General features: G+C 34.4%; 1 protein-coding gene across 1 annotated transcript; it reads right to left on the reverse strand.

The window, feature by feature from the left end:
• Nucleotides 1-2,957: 2,957 nt before the first annotated feature.
• Nucleotides 2,958-25,675, reverse strand: LOC149083947 (BRCA1-associated protein). The gene is made up of 17 exons (XM_089234322.1): nucleotides 25,513-25,675; nucleotides 22,542-22,722; nucleotides 19,773-20,192; nucleotides 17,724-17,834; nucleotides 14,179-14,257; nucleotides 13,956-14,069; nucleotides 12,750-12,815; nucleotides 10,844-10,926; nucleotides 10,519-10,594; nucleotides 9,349-9,416; nucleotides 7,670-7,808; nucleotides 7,472-7,510; nucleotides 7,227-7,316; nucleotides 6,144-6,257; nucleotides 5,958-6,008; nucleotides 4,167-4,262; nucleotides 2,958-3,530 (listed from the first exon to the last, which is right to left on the reverse strand). Exons 1-17 carry the CDS (start codon nucleotides 25,586-25,588, stop codon nucleotides 3,348-3,350), a joined length of 1,986 nt encoding a protein of 661 aa, XP_089090448.1. The 5' UTR covers nucleotides 25,589-25,675; the 3' UTR covers nucleotides 2,958-3,347.
• Between the last annotated feature and the right edge of the window lie 82 nt (nucleotides 25,676-25,757).

Genomic DNA, 25,757 nt, shown 5'->3' on the forward strand with positions numbered 1-25,757 from the left:
TTTGTGGGGGGAAAAATGTAAATCCACCTCTGCTTCCACATATCTTTGAAGCCAGGCCTCTAGAATCTTCTACTTGTCCCTCTAGTAAATTTATGAGAAAAAAGAACCATCCCCCAGGCTGGAGAGAGCTCTGCAATTCTCTCCCTCTCTATGTAAAAGATCATTTCCTGAGGGGGGGCCCCCGCCTTCAAAGATATCGGGGGAGGGGTGGTATTTGCATCTTATGGGCCATATAAGAGCTGAATTATGAGGACTAAATATAAATGGGAAAAATCAAGAAGACAGCCGCAAAACTATATGCTTGATCAGCTGGGGAAAGCCAACCACCTATACAAGATAGGTGGTATTGGGCAAGCACGCATTTTGGCGCTGACTTGTAATGTTGAAGGAGAGGTCAAAGGCTGAAATTTGCGCCGCCTCCCGTCTGGGGCACGATGCTCCCCCTCACCCCAGTTGCGGCAATGGGAGTATGTGTAGAGATCTCTCTATATAATCATATCCATTTATTCTACATATCGCATCTATATCCTAGATCAGTAAACTTTCGTGCCCTCCTCGTCTTTCTTTGGAAAGTCCAACTTCATACAAAAGCAAAACCCCTACTACTTGGATGCATGGATTTTTTTAGTAAATTGAAATTCCATCAAGAAAGTTAATCTGGACTAGAGCAGCACCTCCGAGAGATAGCACCTCCGCAGTCTGCTTGTGACGTCGGTAAGTAGTCCACTTTCCCTCAGAATTATTGCGGGAAAAAAATTCCCTTCTCGTGCCAGTGTCATCATTGTGAGGAAGATAAGTGATCGGGCTCAGAATTGGCGATTTCTATGCTCCACATCCAATCACTATGCAGTATTTGTGTGTCAATCAGGAAGATTCTACGCCAAAATAAGAAGAAACGAAATAGGATGCTCTGTTTCAAAATGTAGCAAACTTGCTAAGTAGTCTGAATGACGTTTATGGCAAACAGTGCAGAGGCCTTCTATCTCTAGGAGGTGTGGACTAGTCGAATGGGATTCCCTCTTGTGGAGGTTATATATATATATATATTAAGTAAATGTGTAATTAGGTAATAATGCGTGCTTACCAATCGTCTTGGTAAGTTTGATAAGTTTATCACTTTTACCGACAAATATGTATTTCAAGCGTCGTTGGTAAATTCGATAAATACTGAAAACATCAATTTCACTAGCGATTATGCATAATAACAAAGTGTCGTTGATAAATTTGATGAATACTTGACATATTTATTGCCTTTATCTGTTATTATGCATAATACCCACGTAATACCCAAATTGGTGAACTTGATAAATATGAAAAAAAAAAATTTCCAAATTTGTCTAGTATGTACGATGAATATAATCGGATCCCTATATAATGATAATAGGTATTACGATCGTACCCCGATATAATGCATGTTTGAATAATTATGCATAGTATATCGTATAAGTTCGATTTATCATGTTTACCAATGACGCGAGCTTGGGTATTCTGCATATATAATCACCGGTAAAAATAATTAATCTCGCGAAATTTATCTAATTTACCAGCGACGCTTGCGTGCTATGCATAATCACCGGTAAAAAGTGATAAATTTTGGAAAATTTATCACACTGAATTGCTCTGCGATTATACCAGTTATTATACATAGTAACCGGATTTATCACATTAAGTTGATGTAACATATATACGTTACTGCCAAAGCCCAAAGTTGGCCACTTCGCGAACTGTCCGGTCCAGTTGATCCGGCCAATGTCCGAAATTCGGGCTATCGCTGGCCTTTATATGTCGATCTTTATACATCCCTAAATATGGATCACCAAGATATTGATATTCAGATTACTATGATGGTTATTGTTGCCATAACTAACCATAACAATTATGGTTCGTTATGGCTAATTATAAATGGCCATAAAATTATCATAAAAAAAATACGGCAACGCGGCGATGACCCCGAATCATAGGGATCGGTACATGGGGGCCAGTCAAAGCCCGAATTTCGGACATTGGCTGGGTCGACTGGGCTGGCAAGTTCGCGAAGTGGCCAACTTCAAGCTTTGGCAGTATAACATATCCGCATTGTATCTGAAAAGTCCGGCCGTGTCTTTTCTTGAATTTCTGCAGCCACCATCTCCGATTTTCTGAAATTTTCCAAGTTTAACTTTGAGGCAAATAATTTCGTTGTTCTAAACGTTTCCGTCGATTGGAATTTTTACCTGTCTTTCTTCAGCACAGCAAGTTGTACTTTTTCGAACTTCGGAAATCTCACTTTTCTGAAACATTTCCGGGATTGTGCTGGAACCACTTGCCACAGAAATGAACTTTTGTGAATCTTTGATTAGAGTACTCAATGTACTTTTTGGAATTCAGTATGTTTTGAAAATTTTGTCTTAGCATTAATTATTTTCAAGTTTTTTGTCTTTTACTGACAAGAATAAACTTCTCGCTTCTGTTTCGATCGCGAAGAGGAAAGTAGACAAGAACACAGCTTATATCATACCATTTCTCAAGCCACCACTTTATCCAAAGTGCACAAAGGGTGAATTACATTGTCAAGGCACTTCATGGTCAACACCCGCAAACTATCGAATGTGGGTTTTTATGTGGGTGATGACAAATTTGTGAGAGAACTTATTAACTCTCCTCTTTTTCTGTTAAGTAACATAAAATGTCCGAATCTATAATTAATTTCTGTTGCAATGAAGTCTGATTCGGCTGGAAGAATAAAACAGAAAAAAAAAATTAGTGGAAGAGAAACAAGTTAATAAAATATAGAATTAATAGAAATGAGAGTTCATAAAAAATAGAGTGGATTTTTATTATCTTTGTCATGCAGTTTAGGACAGGACTAGTTCATAAAAAAGAATGTGTTCGTAAATTTGAGGTCGGTAAAATCGAGTGTCAACAGTATTATGTATACTGACGGGAGGGGGAAAAATCCTAATATATAATAAACATCATGAAGAAAATGAAAATTTTATTTTATCTTTTGTACATCAGGCGAATTTACAGTTGGGTGAAAAATAAAAGAAAATTCTATTCGTTTTCAATCACACCGGGTTTTGCAATGTATAAGCTCAATACTTCTGAGAAGCAGTATCAGGAGAGCGGGAGAAAGCATTATTACACAATCACGCTTATTTAAAAAATACTCGCTATAATTCATGTATTGCAATATATATACACACATACACATTATTTATATAATATATATATGCTGTCGATTCCATAGAGCCTTTACAAACCCGAGAAGATTATGTACACATTTTTTATGATTTACATGACATTCACATTTAACATATACATATATATGAGCTTGAAATTTACATAATACTTTAAAAAAATTTACGCTAACGATGCTTCTTTTTACGAGATTTGGTAGTCTCTGTCGATGTACCAGCCGCTGCTTCTCCGATAACTATTTGGCTTTCTTGAATTTCTTGGCTAGTTACGTTGGCAACTTCTTGTAGCTTGTTCTGAGCTTCAAAATAAAACATGAGATCACGAACTTGTTCCTGAAGATCTTGGATTTCCTTTTTGAAAGACATGAATGTGAAATTTTAGCATTGAAAGTGGTTGAATTCGTAACAAAAAATCAATACAGACACGATTACGATAACGAAAGCATTGAAATAATCCTGAAAACAAATTGAAACAATTTTTTAAAACTGCTCTGAGGATAATACAATGATACCTATAGCACAACACTATAAAACTTTGAAACCGGACAACAAATTTCAATACAAAAATCTGATTCAATTTTTTATTTATACTTTGTAACTTCATATTGAGAAGAAAATGTTTCTGAAGAAATTTATTCATTTATTCAATATTTCTTGGCAGAGGCCTATGATTTTTGTTTTATAGATATTTCATCTCCCCCCCCCCCCCCATTTTCACTAATCCACACTCACCTTCCCTCTAATAGGGCTACAGTACAAAAAGGTACAAATTATGCTGATGCAGACTGCATACTACTTTCCACAAATGTTTTTACTCCTGTAAGTTATGCATACAGGACTGATTTTACAGTAAAATCAGTCTCATATAATAAACATTAAAAGCCATATATTTCAGAATAAAAAGTTAGGTCAGAGAAAAATGTCCAGATTTTGGATATCATGTACACAGGTATTTCCCAAAAAAATTTACTAAAAAACTAAATTTACCTTTTCTTTGGACTCTTTGAGCTCTTTTAAGCTTTTCTCAGTTGTTACAAGCTTCTGCTGCCATAGATGCTGGTTTTGCCTGAGACATCTGTTCATCTATACATGAAAATAAAAGTTTCATCGGCTGAACTTGAGATAAATGTTTTTGGTAAGATATAGCCCAAAATGAAGGGAAAACAAGAATTTTGATTATTGTTATTAATCATCAAGGAATTTAAAAAATCCTTCTTTTGCCCTGACACACTTTTTGTTTTGTTCCAAACCAATAACTTCAAGAGCAATTTTATTCACTGGTTTTTACTGCATGGCGAATGAATGTTGAAAAGCAAATTTTTTACATAGTTATTTTCCTAAAAATTATTTATTTTCCAAGAAAGTATGTGTGTGGAGTTTCGATCTTTTTACACCATGAACTACAAAAAAGATTCAGTTCTTATCCTCCTCATGAAGGAAAAACCATTCCTAATGCTGAATTTTATGAAATCAAAGCTCACTAAATATCTATGGCAAACTTAAAACTGTTAATAAAAAAAATCCTCAAAAACTTCATGTTAACATAAGAAATCCAAAAGTGTAATGAATATCTTCAAAGATTGGTCCTGCCAACTTCAAACAAATACTATCATGAAAACAATTTTTTTTATATTTTTAATACAGTGGAACTTCAGTTAACGAGTGATTCGATTAATGACAAAAATTTTGGTTCAATATACGAGGGATAATTTGCATTACAAGTAAAAAATGTGTGCTTTGCTTATTTCATTTCATGTTATCACAGCTGAGCCAATGGTTTTTACGCTTTCACCCACATATGTACTGTGGAAAATTGTAGATAATATTCTCCCCTACAATCTCCGTGCCTCACTTAGTAAATGAACCCTTGTATGAACGTAACTTTAAGATATGTGTAACTAGATGTAGCATTTTAGGGGTTAGCTCAAGAACAGAAGCCACCACAGAACTAGGGAAGAACATGGCCAAAATTGACCACAGACAAACTGATGGATCTCCATTGCAAACAACAGAAAAGCTTATGGACGAGATCTTGTCAGATAAAAAGAGAGAAATGAAGAGGAATCACTAACTTCAAATGAGATTAGAAAGATGTACAAAATGTGGGAAGCCAAGCAAAATTTTATAGAAAAGAACCACCCAAGTAAAGCCATAGGAGTGAGCCAGCAATAAATCTGGCCAACAACAATGCAATTTTTCATTTTCGAGAAATCCTAAAAAGGAAGCAAAAGTGACATTGGATGGATTCTTTTCCAAAATCACACACAAAAAAAAAAAAGTTTTCAGACAACAGTGTGAGTCCATAAATCATCCTAAACAATAGTGCCTCTCTCGTCATTTCTAGTAAGTTAATTTGTAAACCCTAAGCTCGTCTACCAAAGTTCCACTGTACATATAATTATCATTCGCAAAAACTTCTTGAAAGAAAAGCTGCTCTTATTTCTGCAAATATAGAAGAGAGAACTAAATGCAAAATAATATGTTCAAAACTCTGTTCACAATTATGAGTTATACAGTCAAATCCCGTTATAGGGAACTCCAAGAAACCAGAGAAATAACTTTATTATAACAAAATTTCGTTGTAAAGGAATTCTAGGTTTTTGCTATATAATGTTACTCCTATGTAAATTTATCTGGGGGATTAAGAGAAGTGTTCATTAAAACAAGATTTTCGCCATAACAGTATTCGTTAAATTATAAATAAATCATAATGAAAATATAAGTTTATATCAAATTAGATAAGCTTTGGCTTCATCTAAAAAAACTTCAAATGCTGACCTCTCTTTCATCTTTCAACTCAGTTGCATTTTTATTGAGCTTTGAGGTCACCTGAAATGCATTCATAAAATACGAAAAATAATGAGGATGGTAAGAAATGTATTAATTAAATTGCACAGAAGATTATAATGAATTCATTCTATTACTTCTGTATGAATCATAAATAAATATAGAAGAAGCTATTACCTGAGCTAACTTCTTTTCAAGACCTTGCTTCTCTTTCGTGACTCTACTCAGTTTCTCTTCCAACTGTTTCATTTCATCCACAGCATGTTTCGTTTTCTCTTTCATTTCTTCAAACTGTCAATAACAAAAAAGCAAACAACAGTAGCACTTTTTAATAACATAAACCATTATTAGAATGAAATCAGATGCTGTTCACTGAATAAAAATAAATGACCATCACTTGCAATTGCACTGGAAAAAAAATTATTTGCACAAAAAAGTTTCAAAAATACAGATTTCTGCTGAGATTAAACAACTTGGAGTAATGTGATTAGTTTGCATTAATAGTGAAATCACGTCAATAAGTAAAAGTTATACAATCGTGCTAATGATACACTTCTTGGAGATTACATTTTTTCAAATACACGTAAAATTAACTTACACGCTGCAAGTCTTCAAAGTTATGATTTTAAAAACATTAGCACTGCGGTGGATAGGCAGAGGAATAAGTCAATACTTGAAAGACAATATTAGAAATTTAAAAAAGTAGGCGTATAGATTATCTGATTTTATCATTTTCTCTCCCATTACAACACAATCACAATAACCATTTAGAGTCTTGGTGACTAAAATCCAGTGCCTGTACAAAAGTTAGACACAAGTGAGTGAGCAATTAAGTAAATGGATGAGCAAGCAATTGAGTGGTGAATGAGGAAATGAGCAAGGGAATGATCAAGTGAGAAAACTGTGTGAGTGAATGAGCAATTAAAATGGAGAAGTTAATAAGCAAGGAAGTGGGTGAGTGAATGAGCAAAGTTAATAAGTTGTTGTCACTCGCTACCCACTCTGTCACTTTCTGACTCTCTCACTGCATTGCTCACTCATTTGATTATATCATAGTCCAATCACTTACTAGCCCACTCACTCATGCCAAATTGTTGTTAGTGATTTTTCTCAGTGGTTAGGTCTCTAACAATGAACTTTCCAGCTGTGAATTTTTCATACAGCCTAAAATCTTATAGTTAATAAGAATCAGTTTTATTACTTGAATACCAAACATAATTTTTAACAATCGGAAGCTTAAAAATTGGAAAATAATACTACCTGTTTGATTGATTCAGTCTCCAACATAGTCAGCCTTTCTTCAAAGTAATGCCGCTGAGCCTCCAACTGACTAGTAAGTAAATAGGTGTACTGTAATGACAAAAAATATTCTATTTAACTAATTACAGAACAGCATATAGTAAAACTTACACAAGTGTTTTGCTAGATGAATGAAAATTTTAAACAAATTTTGACTGTGATTTTATTTAAATTGACAATTTATAGAATTTTTGAAACACGATCACCTCTAATTGCATGGAGTCCATCTTTTCCTCATTTTCAATCTAAAAGCAAAATATTAGAAAAATAATAATTAAATACTTGCAATACTAAAACATGCAAAAATGCATTATATAGTTTAAAGTACAAATACTAACATGCAAGTCATCTAAAAATAAGTAGCAGAAAATTGAGGGAGGGAAGAAAAACATTTGAACACAAACCCAACGAGGCTCCAACTCCACAAGCTTCCCATCAGCTTTATTTTGCAGCAAACGATGGACATAGTTGTCACCCGCGTAATCCCACACTCTATTATTACCTAGTTGCATTGCATATGTGTGTTGTGTGTCTAAAAAGTGCCTACAAATTGGGAGGAAAAAAAAGTTAAAAACTTGAGTTCACTGTGTTTGCATTAGAATTGAAAAATAAAAGTCAAAGTCATCATGGAGCAGTGAGTATGAGAACTTACTGGTCCACAGACATCATGACTACTTCACCAAACACCAACTCTGGCCATATTGCTATACTGCAATTTAATACCATTAATGAGAGGGGTTGGAAATGAAGGCACCATCTATCTGTGGTCACCTCAATAATAATTTCAATAAATTCACCTCAATAAATTTTCCCAAACATTATATCATTTAGAAGAGTGATATACCACCAAGGGGATATGAAAAGCTATTAAAAAATCCACTGCGGATTGGTGATTCTCCCATAAAAGATTCTTCCACGATCAATGCATCACAGCACGAAGTCTTTCGCTATTGGTCCCACAGACCGCCATAATTTTTTTCTGGGTGGTCCGATAGTTTAATCAGTGGTATCGGACCAGCAGACTATCAATGATGGTTTGTGAGCAATAACTGGTATTTAAAACCAAAGTGACATTTCCAGCACCTGCCACATAGCCAATGAGCAATTAGAGAAATCATTCCACATGCTCTTCACATTATTCAGCATGCACTTAGTTGTCCCTTTTATGTCTTCATATCTTCTTTTTTAGGATTATAATTCTATGCCAACATAAAATTCAATTCAAAAATTAACCTTAACATTTTTATTAAATCTGAAACAAAGGAAGCAAAATCTTCAATCATCATAAATCAATCAAAACAAAATCTCTAAAGCTATAATACACATATATATAAATGCAGTGATACCTTGGCTTTGAGGAAGCAGGTTTTTTTTCACTTTTATTAACAAATACAGATTCAGACAACAAACGTCTTTGCCATTACAGATCAATACACACTAATCTAACATAGCTGTGGGGCGAGCTGAAATTTCGTGCCAGTCCTCATCAGAATAACTGTCACTTGAGCCAGACTGATTACGAGCTTCTCTTTTCTATCTGCATGCGTGAGATAGAGAAATAAGCTGACCATATCACATGGGGGAATCTAGGAACCTGACTGGATTGTGTAAAAGATCTTCAGTTTATGGTCTTTCTGCAGTCTCATTTATTCAATTGTGAAGCTGTTCTTTTTTGCATTTGGCCATCTTTTATTCATTTTTTATAGTGCACCTTAGTCTTTTATAAAACTTATCTTTAAATTTTTGGCAGTACCTGGAAGGAATTAAACAATATTCCTTACAAACCTATGAAAAAATTTTGTTTCGTCAAATGAAGATCACATTTGTTAGCCAAAGTATCACTGGAAAAGAGAATGTTTTATTATTATATTTGACACAACACACAATATGTGAATGCTGAGAAATTATATAACTACAACTTTCTAGATAAAAGTACAAGACCATTCGCAAAGTTAGATTTTATTAATTTTGCTTATCAGAATTTTCTTAATTTTAATAATTTAATAATGAATGGTATTTTCAGAAATACTATAGGATTTGTCCAAAGAGCAGAGCAAAATTTACTAAATAAGCTTCAACTTACTGGTAAGCATGCCCATCAACGTATCTCCCGCATCCTACATGACCACATATTAAACATATCCAGAGGCTCTGTAAAAAATATGTAAATCATACATATGCCAATTTAACTGCTAAACCAGAAATGCACATATGATAAATGATTGGAAAAGGCCTTTTTTCTAAGAACCATTTGATTAACAAGTCATTCTGGTGTATATTTGGTGATTGGGTTCAGTTACGAAAAGACAAACTCCTATAGTTCAAATGTTTGATACCTAAAGCAAAAATTTCATCTCCTGCATAATATATTTCCTTTCAATTAAAGTTTCACAACTTAAATATTTAATGATTCGGTGTCATATAAGTTACTGAAAGCATTTTGAGACATTAAAGTTCGACTGTATGTGTGGCTACATGGAACTTCAATTACAAATCTGTTTTGCCTTACTTGATATCAACTTAGTGTAAATGGTAAAAATTATGCAGAGAACTGTTTATTATAATGCAATTTTGATTACTTGAGACACGAATAACTCAACTACCTCGACAACTCGAAATTTATTATTTCTATGGTTGGCATAATACTAAAAATTCGATTGGGGGGGGGGGGGAAGGAAACCTCTCTAACCACATCCCACTCAAGTCCACAACACTGTGTGGACTACTGTTGTGGACTGTTAATATTCATTTTCAAAAACTGTCAGTGTATTGATCAGTTTTTGAGAAGTTTTACAGCATTAGTCTTGTGTGTTTCAAATATTACATGTTTCATTGTTTCTGCTGTTTGTTAAATGATATATGTCAAAGATTTTCCTCCCACATTTTTGGGTAGGGTTACTTTCAGTTATTTCTCTGCCCGGAACCTGAAAACTCAACTTGTGGACTACGAAAGCCACAGATAGATGTGAATGATTTCTAAAATTTTTGAACAAGAGGTGGTTGAGAAAGCTAGACTGAAAGGCTTTAAGTGAGAGGGAGGGAAGCTATTTTCGACAATTGTACTGCTAAATTATGAGAGAATGCTCATTTTTGGGCAATCGAAATATGATTTTTCTAACTTAAAATTTAGGATTATTCTCAATACGAACACTTTTCATAGGAAATGGCAGACCAAAACATTTTATGAATTTGAGTAGATGATGGCACATAGTCATGAATAATATCATTTGTACCTATATATAAGCATACATACCTCCTGTGAACCACAGCCGAAACATCTGTTGTCAGGTTCTGGTTCAGGTGTTTGACAGTAACGGCAGACTGGACAGCTAAAAAATTTTATATAATATGTGCTTAAAAAAGATCAGGATGAGCTACACATAAAACTGAAATCAATTATGGCAATAATAAAACATGAACAAAAAAGATAAGATTACTACGCATTCTACATATTTGAATGGCTTTGAAGAATTAACATATAGAGCTAGTGACCAATGCAATTCGAATGAAAAGTTTGACTAAGAATCTACTGGAAAGTTCTGCATGAATGGGCGGGGGAGGGGGGGGGGGAATCTCACCTTGTATCGCCCCATTTAGCTAAACAACTTCCATGAAATGAATGATTGCACAAAATTGTTAGAATGCCTTCAACAGACTCATCCTGTTTGTAAAAAAAATTTTCACAACATGAGAATATTGCATAGCATACATTTAGTACTTGAAAAATCAATCAAAGCATTAAGAAACTCTATCATATTTGATAGTTATATTATCTTTTAATCCTTTAATTTATAACAAGTGAAGCACAAATTTGATAAAATACAATTTTTCTTGATGAAATACATCTCTTGCTTTACGAAATTAATTTATTCCACAAAATAATCATGTAAGACAAACTAGCATAAAGTAAGTTGAATTTAGCATGGGTAAAATAGCAATTTGAGAGGGTGGTTCTTCAGTGCCATAAAAAGAAAATTAACAAATTCTTCAAGCCTATAAATAAATCTAGTAATCAATAAATCAAATGATAAATTTCGTTGGATGAATGAATTTAATTAATACTATTTCATAAACGCTACATACCCCAAAGCAGAATGTTTTGCATTGTTATGCAATAAACCCTCAGCTAACTGGAAATGTCTTGCAGTGAAAATTCCCTTCCAGTGCTTCGACGCGCGAATGCGAGCCGGTCTCACATTTGAAAAAGTCTCTCCGCAGAGAGCAGGCAGACCTACAACACGATACTGACATGAAAATTCAAGCATTTCCGTCTTTACTTTAGAAAATGGAAGACAGATGGAAGCATGAACACAAAACAAGTGCAACTCAACAACATAAATATGTTAGGGCCACACATACACATTCCGGCATGTACCGATTCGTTAGAAATTCCGCAGAGGAATGTGTACAAGGTGGTGGCTCCCCTTGCCCCGTGCTTGCAAGTTTCGAATTACTCACGTCGAAACTTGCGAGCATGGGGCAAGCACGAGGTGCATGCACGGTTAAGTAGCAGTAGTAAAAATTCCCACAACAGTGTTTTCAACATTACATTTTTTTGAAATTCTTCCAGACTGTTCTGTAACACATCACAGTTTTCTGCATATTCTGCTTTAGGAGCGACATATTTCTGACAGTCTCCAATCGACAAATTCACTAAATCTGGACAGTGTGGGGTCTGCTCTACTTAAATTCTTGAAATGATAGGCTGATACATTTTTTAAATAGAACAGTCAAGATTTGTCTTATGAGCAGCATTCTTCGTTAACTTAATGATTTCTAAATACTTCTTGCAAATATGAAAATACAACAAATTGGAATGATTTTCTTTGATTAAAATTCTGATGGCATCATCTGATGTATTGAAAAAAAAAAATTTTAATTTCTCAGCCTTTTAATTTCTCAGAAAATTGGTAGGTTCAATAGAAATTGGTAATGGACAGACATGACCACCCAAAGAGGCCATCTTGGGATGGTTTGCACTCTTTCCCAAAGGGATGGACGGTCTCTGAGAGTCTGATATCAGACTCAATTATGGAGAGGGGGAAAAAAAATAATAACTGGTAAAATAAAAAATAACTTGTAATAGACACAGCACCAAAGGGTTTCTGTCCTTATCGTTCATGTAGTTTTACATTTTCCCGTTTATTAGTGACCTAGCTATAAACGATAATAATAAGTGAGTGAGTATGTAATTAGCTCACTCTTATGAGTGGGATTTGAGCATTTTACACACGCTTATCTAATCTACATCCTCAAATCCAACAAGTTTTAAAATTATAACTGTTTCATCTCTTTAATTTGCAAGCTTATTATCAGATTTCACATCATTTGAATTAAACATCAAAACAACTTTTTTAGGCTTGTGTTTCAAACCGATTTTCAAAAGCATGTTATAGCGAAATTGCACAGTGAGATCACGAGGGATACCCATGGAACATAAATCATACATAATTTGCAGATAGATAATAATCAAAAGAAATATACCATTCTCTCAAGGCACACAGGACACGTGGGCAACTCAGTATGTCCTTGCAATGGAAGAGAAGCATGCTGAAAATATTATATGAATATTAATATAAGCCATTACGAAAGAAATAGCAAACAAATTGTAAAAAGGAAATTCAGAGGTACAGTTCAAAAACCCAATGCAATATAATAAATGTCAAATGCAATGTCATGAATGAACATTTTTAACCCTATCAGCACAACAATTATGAGATATCTCGCATTCTTGAAACTCTTATTTTGACAATGATGAACCCAGCATACTTCTCTGGTTTTCTTTCTACCAAGAACATACTTTCCATTCCCCCCCCCCCCCAATCAGTTGAACAACAGTCAATGGGCAGTCGGGTATTGTTCATGTTTTGATAATATGGGGGGGGGGGGAGAGAGAGACAGTATTCAAAACATAACTTTTTCCCTTCAAGACAGTATAACATATGTACAGTATAAAGTAATAGAAAAAAATAAGAATATTTCTCTTCCTTGGTTTTTGTTTTAAATATTATTATTGGAGTTGGAGAGGGGGAGAGTACTTTCACCTGCACAAAATTTGAAAAAAAAGTTATGACATTTTACAGAGGGTTTAGTTATTTCCACTGTGGCAGTTATAATGCGGATCAGTGAAATATATAAAACTGCTTAAAAGGTTAAAATAGAAAATCATCTCTTTTCTTAAGCTAAATTTACATTAAGTGTGTTATGCATTGTACTCTAATGATTGGCTAAGCTCCCATGTAATATGAATGGGATACAAGTTATGCAACGAGAAGCAAATGAAATATATGAAATCATAGGTTGCAAAAAGTGTTTTAACTCAGAGCCCTCCGAATTTGTTAGGACAGCACTCTTAATGTATCGTAAAAGCATATCTCAGTTACAAATACCTTAGTACAGATCTCAGTGGTCAGCAGGTTTTAAGGAATTTTTTATTTTCGATTCAATACCTTTTAGTAGCCATAAAGTAGCCGTTTTTTCAAATGGTGAGTGGGCCACAGTAAAAAAACTCAGAGAACCATATTTTTTCCATGGGCCATGCATTGAAGGCCCCTGAATGAAAATGCTTTAATGGGCAAACTACATTTAAAAGAAAATCATGACAAAAATTCTAAATGAAGTCAAAACTTTCATATTTTATGTGTACATAAATGATTTGAATCATTTTGATTGAAATATAGAGAATATTACATCTGATTCCTTTACTGTTTCGATTTTAGCTACAAAGGCAAGATGGCACACATCTTCCTCAATTGTGTTGAATCTGATCCCATCAAATTTCTTGTAAAACTCATCAGCTGACATCTGAATCAATATAGAATAAATCACACAAAAAGTTGAAGAACAGCTCTAAACATATTTTTCATGTTCAACAATATAATTTTTTTTTCTCATCCTTTTAATTTTAACTCACCTGATTACGGAACTTTATTAAAACCATGTACTGATTTGGCTTTGACTCTCTTATTATCCTTAGATGTTCTATTTGGTCACTGGAAGAAATAACACATAATAGAGAAAATTATTAATCAAATACTTAAACAGTGTTTGTTAATTACTAGGTATCAAAACAAAGTTTGGGATGTTTATAAAATACCCTTAAAAAATAGAATATATAGATGCATTTAAGAAGAGTTTCTCTACCTTTCTAGACCCGCAGATCAGTAAAATGTCTCAAACAATTCAACACACCATCTTACATGGGTTCACTCTTTTATTTGATTCAATGTAGGTTTCTATACAAATTAGTATCGAGAAACTTGACCAAAGAAATATTAATTTATTTTATACTTTGGTAAAATAATTCACAGACAATAAAAATTAAATATAAACTAAAATGCTCATCAGTTAAACTCAAATTGTTATCCACCAAATACAGTCAACACTCATTATATAACGATCCCCCATCATCCCTTTACATATGGCGTTACATTGGAAGGTTGTTATACCAAAAGGAAAAACATATAGGTTACTTATTATATGAAAACATTTGGGAATTATCCTACCAGTCATTGTAATGGAATTGTTGCTATAATGAGTGCCGACTGTACTAAATTTTTTCCAAAGAACGGCACACAGTATAAATACAACTAATCATGTGACAAAAAGGGCCTCTACCAAAAAAAAAAATTCTGAGTTCCAATTCATTTGTTGTATTGAAACATTCAATACAATTCAAGCTTCATAAGGTTGTTTTATGATGGAAACAACTTGTACTCTAGTGTATCTCAACCGCCAGGCTCTGAAATCAGTCAAATCAGGACGTTAGTGATTTACTGTTTTGTTTCCCCCCCATTTATTTTCCCATTGGTCAGTATGTACGGCTGAGCCTTCCACTTTCAATAAAGAAATCAACCCGGCAGCAGGTTTTCAAATATTGAGAACCACTGCTCTACATATTGTAAATTTTTATCTTTACCTTAAGTAAGTTACCTCAATACATGGGATATTGTTCAGAAATTTAGTTTTTGACTTACTGTATTCTCCAGTGTATAATCTGCCTATGAAAATTTCTCTTGCCCATTATTGAACTTTTATGGAATGGAAAGTGATGGTAGTGATGTTTTTGTAAAAAAAATGTGATTTTTCAATTCACACAATTGATGAACCTTTAAAAAATTTGGTTCAGTAGAATCTGGACTAGAATCCGAGTAGAATACTTCAGTAGAATCCGAGCTAATGTGACGGAAGAGCGGGCCGGATAGCAGAAAAGCTAGACAGGCTGGAGTTCTATAAATGCTCACTTGCTACCCCACCACACCAACAAAAACCACTCCCATTCATATTTTGTGACCTCGTGGTACAGGTCAGTACTGTATACAAAAATCCAATGTCTTTATACAAGTTGCTGCCAAAGTCTGAAGTTGGGCACTTTGCAAAGTGGCTGGCCCAGCAATGACCGAGAAAGTCTGATATATCAATCTCTATGATTTGTGATGATCGCTCTGTTGCTGTATTTTTTTATGATAATTATGCTCATTTATAATTAGCCATGGCTAAACATAATTATGATTAGCTATGAAACCCCTAACAATCAAAAGAATCTGAATATCAATATCTTAGAGATGTGAGGTGAGAATATTCTCCTGGATGTAAAAATTGGAGAATAATCGAGAATATTCATTTTTCTTTTAAATAATTTAAATTTTTTTAATAATTTGGTTTATATTGTGAAATATAAATCAGTTTTCATTGCCTGAAACATTCACAACAAAACAATTTTTGGTATAATCACCCCCAATGACAACTTTTTTAGTTCAAGAATATTCTCAGCATATTGAAGGTTATACTGAGAATATATAATATTGATATCCAGGTCATGATGAGAGCTTTTAAAAGTTTGGTTATAAAGATTTTAGAAACCATTAAATTAAAACATTAAAAAATTATTTTAAAATTAGATAAATTTTCAGAAATAAGTTCACAACACAAAAGAAATTAAATCAAAGTTGATTGATGAAGGAAGAAATTATACAATCACCTTCATTCTAAGATACAGAACTGTTTTTTTAATGCACAATACACTTAAATTCTGTATCACTCCCTTTTTTTTAAAGTTGTGTAATTCAGTCCTGTTGGTTTAATTGTCTTGCTTTCAAACTTTAATATTGTGGTCTACAAACTTCAATATACCCATCTTCTTGACTCGAAGAAAGACAGGGTATATTCTTAAGAATATTCTCTCAAAGGACTACTATCATAAATTACTAGAGAATATTCTTATCAAAAATAATTATTATTATACAAAAATAGTAATAATTATTCTCAAGTTATTTATCAAGATTATTTATCATAATACATGTTATTACACATATTCTTGATAATAGTCTCTGGAAAGATTTCGGTAACTGAAGAATATTCTCTGGAAGGACTATTATTAATAACTTCAGAATAATTCTTATTATTTTCTATAAGAATATTCCCCAGTAATTTATGAAAGTAATCCTTCCAGAGAATATTCTCAAGGATATTATATGTAACTATATTATAAATAAGAGAATATTCTCATCAAGAACTTATAAAAATATTCTGTGAAGTTATTTATAATAGTAGTCCTAGCAGAGAATATTCTCCGAAAGATTATTCTCGAGAATTTTACATCTCTAAGAGATCCATATATATATATAGGGCCCAGAGAAAGCACAAAAATTCGAACAATGGCTGACAAAAACTTCAGGCCTTGGCACAGTAACATATATATAATGTAAAGGTTTGTTATGTACTGTACGTTTAAAAAAAACATATTACAGAAAAGGGAAGTCCAAAAACATAGATATTGTTAAGAAAATTATGTAAATAATTCTTATTTATCATTTATTATGCCATTTTTCGCCTGTAAATAGTCATTATCTTATGTAAAAATAAAAATTAAAGCATTACTATTACCATATTGGCAACAAAGTTAGCAAAGTTTGGTCACAGCTCTGATGATTCGATGACATCATGGCACCAAGAGACTGGGCTGATTATTCAAGATTCTACTTTATTTACAAATTTTCATAATCTTTATTAGTACAGTAAAACCCCCTCTAAGTGAACGCCCTTCTTAACAGTCACCCCTCCTTTAAGGCCAAATAATAATTTCCCCCTTGTATAACAAAAGAATGCATTTAAAACCCTTGATTAAAGGTTACCGCCCCCCCCCCCTCTTTTACAGACAAATTTTGTGTGGTTTTACAATATTGCAACTTTTCATAAAAAGAAAAAAAAAAGCTGCAGATAAAGTTCAACAGTTTTTTTCCTCAAAGACACAATTTTCAATCCTTTCTGAAGAATTAAACAATTTCATATATTTTCCATAGCATACTCAAGTATTAATCTGGCAATATCATACCTATTGATAAATTTGAACATCATAACAGAAATTTCAAAAGAATGTTTGCAATTTTAACAAGTGTGTGAAAGTTAGCAAATAAAAAATGTTTTAGCATTTAAAAAAAGGGGGGGGGGGCAATTTACCTGGCAGGTGCAGTAAACGAAAGTAGATCCCTTGTAGTAAAGGCAGCAGGAACACCTATAATGCATAGCATTTCACTTCTCTCAGCTTCTTCTGCTAGAGTTGTCCTTTGACTGCAACAGATTGGTAATGAGAATTTATTAGACAACATTTTGAAAGAAAATACCTCATCCTCAGAAGCACAAACATAATTGAAGCGTTCGGCCGAATAACGGTTTATGTTACATTTTTGCAAAAATCAGTTTTTTGACTGAATAACATTCCAATGTAGCTTCACATTCCTCATGCATAGGTGCCAATTCACAGACTTGAAAAATCTGTAGTTTATCCCGTGATGACACATTCCGCATAACAGAAAACATCTCAAACAAATAAAAGAGAAAAACTGGAGATTTTTTTGAAATTGCAATGGGTGACCATAAATAAATCCTTTTTCCAGGACACATTTTTCCCTTTCCTGATTTTTTTAGCAATAATTACCCAATTTGCTTTTTTTAACCATCATATTCAGTGACAATTACCGATTTTTCTTACTTGAAATCCTGATTCCCTATATTTTCTTGAGAAAACAGGGTCAGCCTGAAATTACAAGGACTGGAAGAGTATTTTCTTAGATTTTCCATTCGAACAAAGCTCAATTTGATTACTTTTAGGGATTTTTCTATGCAGATACAAAAAAACTGAAGGAATTAGATTTCCGAAAGGAAGATTTTAATAAGGCTGAAAAATCAGAAGCATTGGCACCTATGCTAATGCAAGTTCCTATAGAAACCAACAGATGTAGCTGCTATGCACCTTTACACAGCTGTAATCCTTGCGTAAAAGATGTTTCCTTAATTCAGCAATGACTTTTATTCTCCTCTAAAGTCCAAAAAAAAACCAACACAGACCATTTTTCAGCCGAATGCTTCAACTAGTAAAAATAAAAAAATCCAGTAAATGAACTTGTGAACCACAAATCGCACAACTGCAATTTCTACTCTCACATAACAAGAGCTAATGCAAATACATAAAAAAAAATTCATATATTTTTTAAATCATTACCATGATAATTTGTAGGCCTCAGGTCTCTGGTTTATTGTAAGCACAATTGATATCGTTGAAAATTTCAGAGGTCAAAGACTTAAAAATGCTGCAGTTCATCACGTGACAAAATATTTTTCCAAAGAAAACATGTCATACCATTAAAAGGGAAAATTTAAAGATTTCTTGGGGGTGACCACGAGACCCATTTTCCCGGGACAGTCTCGTATTTTCTGTAATTTTGGCCCTATCAACTTCAAAAAATAAATATTGTGCCATTTCTTCCCATATTTTCATTGAAGCCTAATTTTTATTCACTAAAATCATGCTGATTATTATACAACTAAAGGGTTTCACCTAGCTAAAAAATTCCTTTCACAAAAAAGCGAAAATAGGGAGAAAAGCTTTAGCAAAATGCTACAATGCTAATGTAATGATTGATGGTTGGATGTCTACTCGTCCCGTACCTCCTGTACGCATTTTTTGCGAAAGTGGCTACCACTTCATTTGTATTCTAAGATTTTGTTTCACATTTTGCGAAAAATGTGATCATAGCTTAAACCCTGTACAACTATGAATATTTGGCTCACATATTTGTCACATTAAGTGTTTTTTCCCTCTCTCTCTATGGAATTAATTTTAATCCATTGATTAGCAGCGGCACTTCATTACCTGCCATTGGCGTTTTGTTTTTTTGTAGATTTTAGCAACAATTCCTCAGTTTTGGTATCATATTTGATGACAATTGGCAATTTCCCGTATTTTTCATGAGAAAACATCACTTTGAGGCTGCAAAGATTGAGGGATTTTCTTTAGGGATTTTTAATTTCTGAAAAAGAATTTGAAGATATTCAGTGATTTTTCCATAAAAAATACAGAAAATTGGAAGACCCTCCTTTTTGACTCCAAGGTTTTCATAAGGTCAAAAAAATCAGACAGCTTTCAGGTGAATCAAAAGCATCAACACCTATTCAATTATAAAAGAAATGCCCACACATAAACCAACAGAGGAAAAAAAAACTTCATACTTTTCCTTATATAAATGCAAAAGGCCTTTCGTCACTTCCACAAAATGATTTCCAGATGAGAATGGTATCTCAGTAGTCTGATGCATAACTCTGCTCCGCCGCTCTGTGGTTCCATGTATATCGGCAGAATCCTGTGGTACATCTTTTTCTTTCACATTCTCCTCCATGGCAACTTTATCGCTGCTAGTATTCACTTTTGAATGCGCTTTATGCTTCTCCATTTTTTTGTTCCTGCTGTTAGATTTTTCTTTTTCCGGAACACTTTTCTTACCGTCAGTCTTGCTCGTTAAGTTTGATACTTTCACGGGGGACTTATCGAGCGCTGTTGCATCATCAGAACCAGCAGTACTTTCAACATTGTCAGATGAACTAGAATTCTTATTATCAGGAACTTTACCTCTCTTTTTAGAATTATCAACACCTGTGGGGAAATAACAATAACCAATCTTTATTAGCAGTTCATTGCATATCAGAAATTCTAAATTAGAATCTTTAATTATTACAGTAGCTCCATGTTTCATCATGCACTTCACTATATCTCCCACAACGAAAGTAGAACATAGCAAAAAAAAAAACCCTGCAAGGCTTGACAAATCAGATGACATAAAAGTAATATGTCTCAGGGGAATGTAGACAACATTCATTTACTTATTAATTCAAACTGAGCACAACTCTGGTCTATTACCGTTGGCAATTTACAATCCACTGAGTTGTGCCGGAAGTGTGTGTGTATGTGTGTAGCTAACAGTTTGAGTGCATATCTAGTGTCATGTTTTGAATTTTCAGTGCTACCAGCTATGAATGAATTGTAATGATTGAATATTCATACCATTGTAAGCCTGTTGTTCTATGGAGAGACTTTTTAACGATGAGTTCGGCTCGCATCCGAGCTTCGAAGTTTAAAACCCATAAAACCAGGATGTAGACATCAGAAAAATTTCTTGGGAGCAAAGCATGGTTTTTGTCAAAAGAAAAACCGTCCTGAATAATGGGCTTACCCACTCTCAACTTTTCTGTGTCTACCACATACCCAAAGGAAAACTCTTGACTGAATTTGGAGACATTGGCAGCACCACTGGCAATTAAACACTTGCTGTTTAGTGGCATTAGCAAATTAAGTTATTGTTTGGCAAACTAGCTCTTTTACTTTGCTCACAAAATGAAACATTTGGTTGAAATTAGGCCCAACAATAAAAACTTGGGTTGATTCTGCTGCTTGCTGTGGCGATTTATTTTGTTATGACTCCTTCCAATCGCTGTAGAGCAGCGGTTCTCAACCGGTACTTCGCGGAGCCCCTGGGGCTCCTTGTGCACTCTCCAGGGGTTCCGCGGCCGCTTCAGGAAAATAAAAAAAACCAGTAAAATTAAAAAAAAATTATAAATATTTTTAAATAGCAAAAATAAATCAATGACTGATGAATAATTAACTACGGGGCTCCGCCATAGAATTTTTAACTTAAAAGGGCTCCGTGAGTCAAAAAAGGTTGAGAACCGCTGCTGTAGAGCACGGGTTCTCAACCGGCACTTCGTGTGCACCGGTTGAATATTTTTTTGTCATCGCTTTCGTTTCACAGGGGCTCCGCGGTGACTCGAGAAAAATAATATAAATCAGCAAATTTGATAAATAAATAAAAGAGGCCTACAGGTTCTGCCATAAAAATTATGTACAAAAAAGGGTTCCTCAAGTCAAACAGGGCTCCGCCATAAAAATTATATATTGGATAGGGCTCTGCAAGTCAAAAAAGGTTGAGAACCGCTGCTGTAGAGCATAGCTGCCAACTTTTGAGAATGAGAATTCTGGAGGTTTTCACGCGGATCCAAATTCTGTACAAAAGTAAATGTAAAAGGGATCTTTCAAAACATTTTAGGGAGTTTTCATTAGTAAAAGGGAAATTTTAGAGATATTTTCCTGTTGTGAAAACCATGACACTGTGCAAGCCATTGCTAATCATGGTTAACCAGTAGGTTAAAATCCTTGGGTTAATTACCTCTAAGAAATCAAATCTCGCAAACCAAAAAATCTGTCGGGTCAGAAACAGACATATGGATAAAGCACATACACGCGATCATTCCAATTCCAGGTTTGGCATCTATGCTGTAGAGACATTATTATGGAATTAGAATATTTTTTTGTCATCTCCATGCATACGCAGAATATTTTAGCCATGTATAGCAGGGCTTGGAAAATCCCAAGTACCACAACTAAAAAAATTGGCATTGGCGCCTGAATTTTTTTATGTATGACATTTTTATGCATAACTGAATTGGGGATTCAGGGCAGAACAAAATTCTAGGGAAGTCTGCAAGAGAAAAAAAGGGTCTTCAAGTCCTGGACAAGTCAAGGGATGGACAATTTTTGGACTATTTTTTTGTCAAAAGAAATGCTTGGCACCTATAAAATTGCATTTGAACTGCTATCAGCTATTTACAGGTCAGAGTGGAACAGTGGTAAGATACTCGTCTTCAACTATGAAGGTTGTGGTCAAGGTCCACATGTTCGAATGTGTGGGCAAAAAACATCTGAAACAAGTTCTTCATCTATCAAGACTGGGGCGATCACCAGTATATGACACCTTCATTTCCCACCCAACTCCACTGTTTGGAAAGTGTCATATGGCGATATATGTTAGTGCGCATTAAATTAGCTATGAACAGGACCTAGCAACACACACACAATTGCAAAAATATTGAATTCATTTCAGAAGAATGACACTTTGAGGACAATAAAAATCAAATTTTTAAACTAATATGGACTGGGAAAAATCATTCCCTTCATTTTCTATGGTCTCTATGCTGATTTCCTGAAGCTCTCTAGATCCTCTGTACTTTTCTAAAGGAACTTTTCCCTGCATCTGTTCCACATCTTCACTAGAATCGTCATCATCATCCCGAATTCCAATTTTCTTCATGCAAGAATCTAACTGAGCCATGGATCTTTTAGGTCTTGGAGCTGGAATGAAACATACGTTGGCTATTAAAAATGAAATTACGAAAAAAAAATTAAGAAACTACAGTAGCCTCTTGATAATCCCAGCCATGTGCCAATTCCACCCACCCAGTAAACCACCACTTTTAGGCAGGGTGGGGAGCCATACAAGAGAAAAACTTGTCACTGTATGCCAGTGTGCAGAAGTTTCCATTATTCAAATGGGCTTTTTCAACTAACTTTCAGTAATAAAGCAATTTCGGTAATCTAGCACATCTTGATGTTTGCCAGATTAGCGAGAGTCTACCCCATTTGAATTTCTCCCCTTCTCCCCATAACTGTGTGTATTAGGTAAAATCAGGCAGTTATAAGAGCAATGTTCATGCATGTTACAAATTACTCGGCAACTAATTAAATTCTTCTTGCATTATTTCTCGCTATATATTTTTAAAATTTTATCAAAAAGAGGTTATTTTATGCACAAAAAGACTAAAGGCAGTCTAAAAAGATACAAACAGTTCCTTAAACATGATGATCATAAAATAACTTTGCCAATATACAAGCCCCTGGCAGCCACAAAAATCAACGGCTGTGAATGAAATTTGAGATATAGATGTTTCAAAGTACAAGAGGGAATACAAACTTAGTGTTCGCCAGGGTCGGATTGAGACTCTTGAAGGCCCTAAGCACTTGAATGGTTTTGGTACCCATCCATTGCATCGCCCCTGAAACCATGCAGCGAATCCGCTTAATGACTCATAATGATTTGCACATTTCTAAGTTCACACCCTTATTCTGCAGAACTTGGATTACTCTTAGTAATTGGGTCTCATACAGCCAGAGGACCTCATAACAATTAGATCTGTTTGCAAATTGCAACAAATTGGTGGATAGGTAGTTTTAGCTTGACTGGGCGGGGGAAGGGCTCAGGAAAATCAGTTTGCCCAAGGGCCCCCAAGAGCTGTTAAGAAGGCCCATGCTTACTTTATGGAAATTGCACAAAATCTCATTCTAAAAACTCAGCATCAACATGGTTTCTAGTTTGCAATATTATAAGTTTTTGTACATTTCTGGTATTCTTTTGATAAGGTCTTCAACTATACAATCAATCGAAAATTCTAGGATTTTTGCTGGATGCTGATAAAAATGTATATTTGATCAATTTTGTGGTGCCCCTTTTTTCCCTGATGCCCTAAGCATGTGCTTATTTTGCTTAATGGTTAATCCGGCCCTGGCTTTTGCGGTTTTGGTGACAATTATAAAATTTCAACAAAGTTGAGTATGGCAACACTCACCTTTATGCATCGCAAAGTGATCGGCGCAATGAAAAACTGCAAACAGCATTGGAACGGTACACGCAGCACCATAAACACTAGCGAAGGATGCAGACAAAAAAGATCTCACAAAGGGGTTTCTGTACTAACCCCTGAGAGAGAAACTTCCGGAGGCGACAGCCATGTGATCCGCATTGGTTGCATTCACATATTTCTATGTCAGCATCTAGCCCTGGCATTTATCATGTTACACATATACTGTTCTACCACCATTAATATATTTTTACTGCGTCAATCACTTTTTGCAATGCATAAATAAAAGTTCATGTTTTCATTTAAATTTTTCAAAATTTTACATCTGTAATCATGCCTATCATTTCTACTTTTTCCGGGAGGGGGAGCAAGGAACATATACTCAATATATATGTATTCATATACATATTTCACCTTGTTTGCCCGTTTCTATGGCATTTTTTACTCCCGCTCCACTCCCAAAATAACGGGCCTGGCAATAATAGTAACCCAGAAAACAAGGTTTTTGTTTCAAACTGAGCACAACTCCGATCTATTGCCATAGGCAATTATCAATCGCCATGACAATATTAATACTGCCAATGAGTTGCGTCAGAAGTGTGTATCTAGTGTTGCTTTTTAATTTTCAGTGCTGCCATCTATATTTAACATTGTGAGTGGATACTCTGAAAACTGAAACACCAGTAAATTCGTTTTTTTAAAGCTAGAGTGGACTTGACACTATTTGCTAGGGTTACCAGCAGAATAATAGGAACACTCAAGTTTGATAATATGCCAGAGAGGATGGCGTTGCTGACATATCACTGTTTTGGTGTAGTCAAAAACTTGGCGATGAAAAGACAAATCGTACATTGGGAATTGACCAAAACACTTATAACTCTGATTTCCATTGGTATTCTTTGATTTCTGCGGTCGCTAGGGACTTGTATATAAGCTATTATTTTACGACCACCATATTCTGCTTTGGGACGATGTTGGTTGAGTATACAATGAAATTAGAAGTTAGCCGGTATAATATTGGTTAAGAAAATTGCCAAGTTATTGCCGAACCTTGAACAGCTATATTGTGAGTACATGAACTATCTTATCATGAAATATATAAAGCCCCACTTTTCTATTGGAGACTTCGTTACATATTTAACAATTGAGGTTTATACGGGAATAATGTGCAACTCTCAATTCATGGAACTTTCAAGCACATTACAAAGATAAGGACGTAACGAAATACCGTCAAATTACACGCCATATACATATATACAAGAATAAGCAACATGAATTCATGTTTTGAATATATGACCTTAATTTTTTTTTTAAAATTCCAGGTTTCTTTTTCAGTAGCGTACTTAATAGAGCTACTTTGAGTCACGTTGTTTCAACTTTAAATTTGTAAACTTACAAATATTTTAGCTTAAAAACAACTTTGACACCACTGACGTTGGCAAGAATTAAACTAAAAAAAAAAAAAAAAACAATTTTACTTAAACAATGTAAATAGAGATCTCATTACCCGAAAAATGGAGATGGGGCAACAAGGGATAATTTTCCGCTACTTCCAGCCTCAAAGCAATCAATGATACCGACATAATATTCAAGACATCAAAGAAATTCAAGGAAACAAAGTGTTTACTTGGTTTATCTCGCCATCTTCATCTCAACAAATCCGTGTTTTGCAACTGTGCTGTTGCCACATTCTACGAAAGTAAACAAGAAATTTAAATTAAGGTGATAAGACCAGAGTGCGTGTCTTCAACA

This window comes from Pholcus phalangioides, unplaced genomic scaffold (assembly GCF_987345545.1).
Source record: "Pholcus phalangioides strain wild (caught in Gottingen) unplaced genomic scaffold, Ppha-v1.0 ptg000008l_1, whole genome shotgun sequence".
Taxonomy (NCBI): Eukaryota; Metazoa; Arthropoda; class Arachnida; order Araneae; family Pholcidae; genus Pholcus; species Pholcus phalangioides.

What these genes read in the sequence shown, in the direction of transcription:
- LOC149083947 (XM_089234322.1), bottom strand. Translation starts at nt 25,588, where the DNA reads ATGTCGGTATCATTGATTGCTTTGAGGCTGGAAGTAGCGGAAAATTAT. An exon ending in TTGCATTTATATAAGGAAAA is followed by an intron (nt 17,835 to 19,772) that starts GTATGAAGTTTT and finishes AATCTGTTGCAG; the next exon opens with TCAAAGGACAACTCTAGCAG. An exon ending in TAATAAAGTTCCGTAATCAG is followed by an intron (nt 14,070 to 14,178) that starts GTGAGTTAAAAT and finishes ATATTGATTCAG; the next exon opens with ATGTCAGCTGATGAGTTTTA.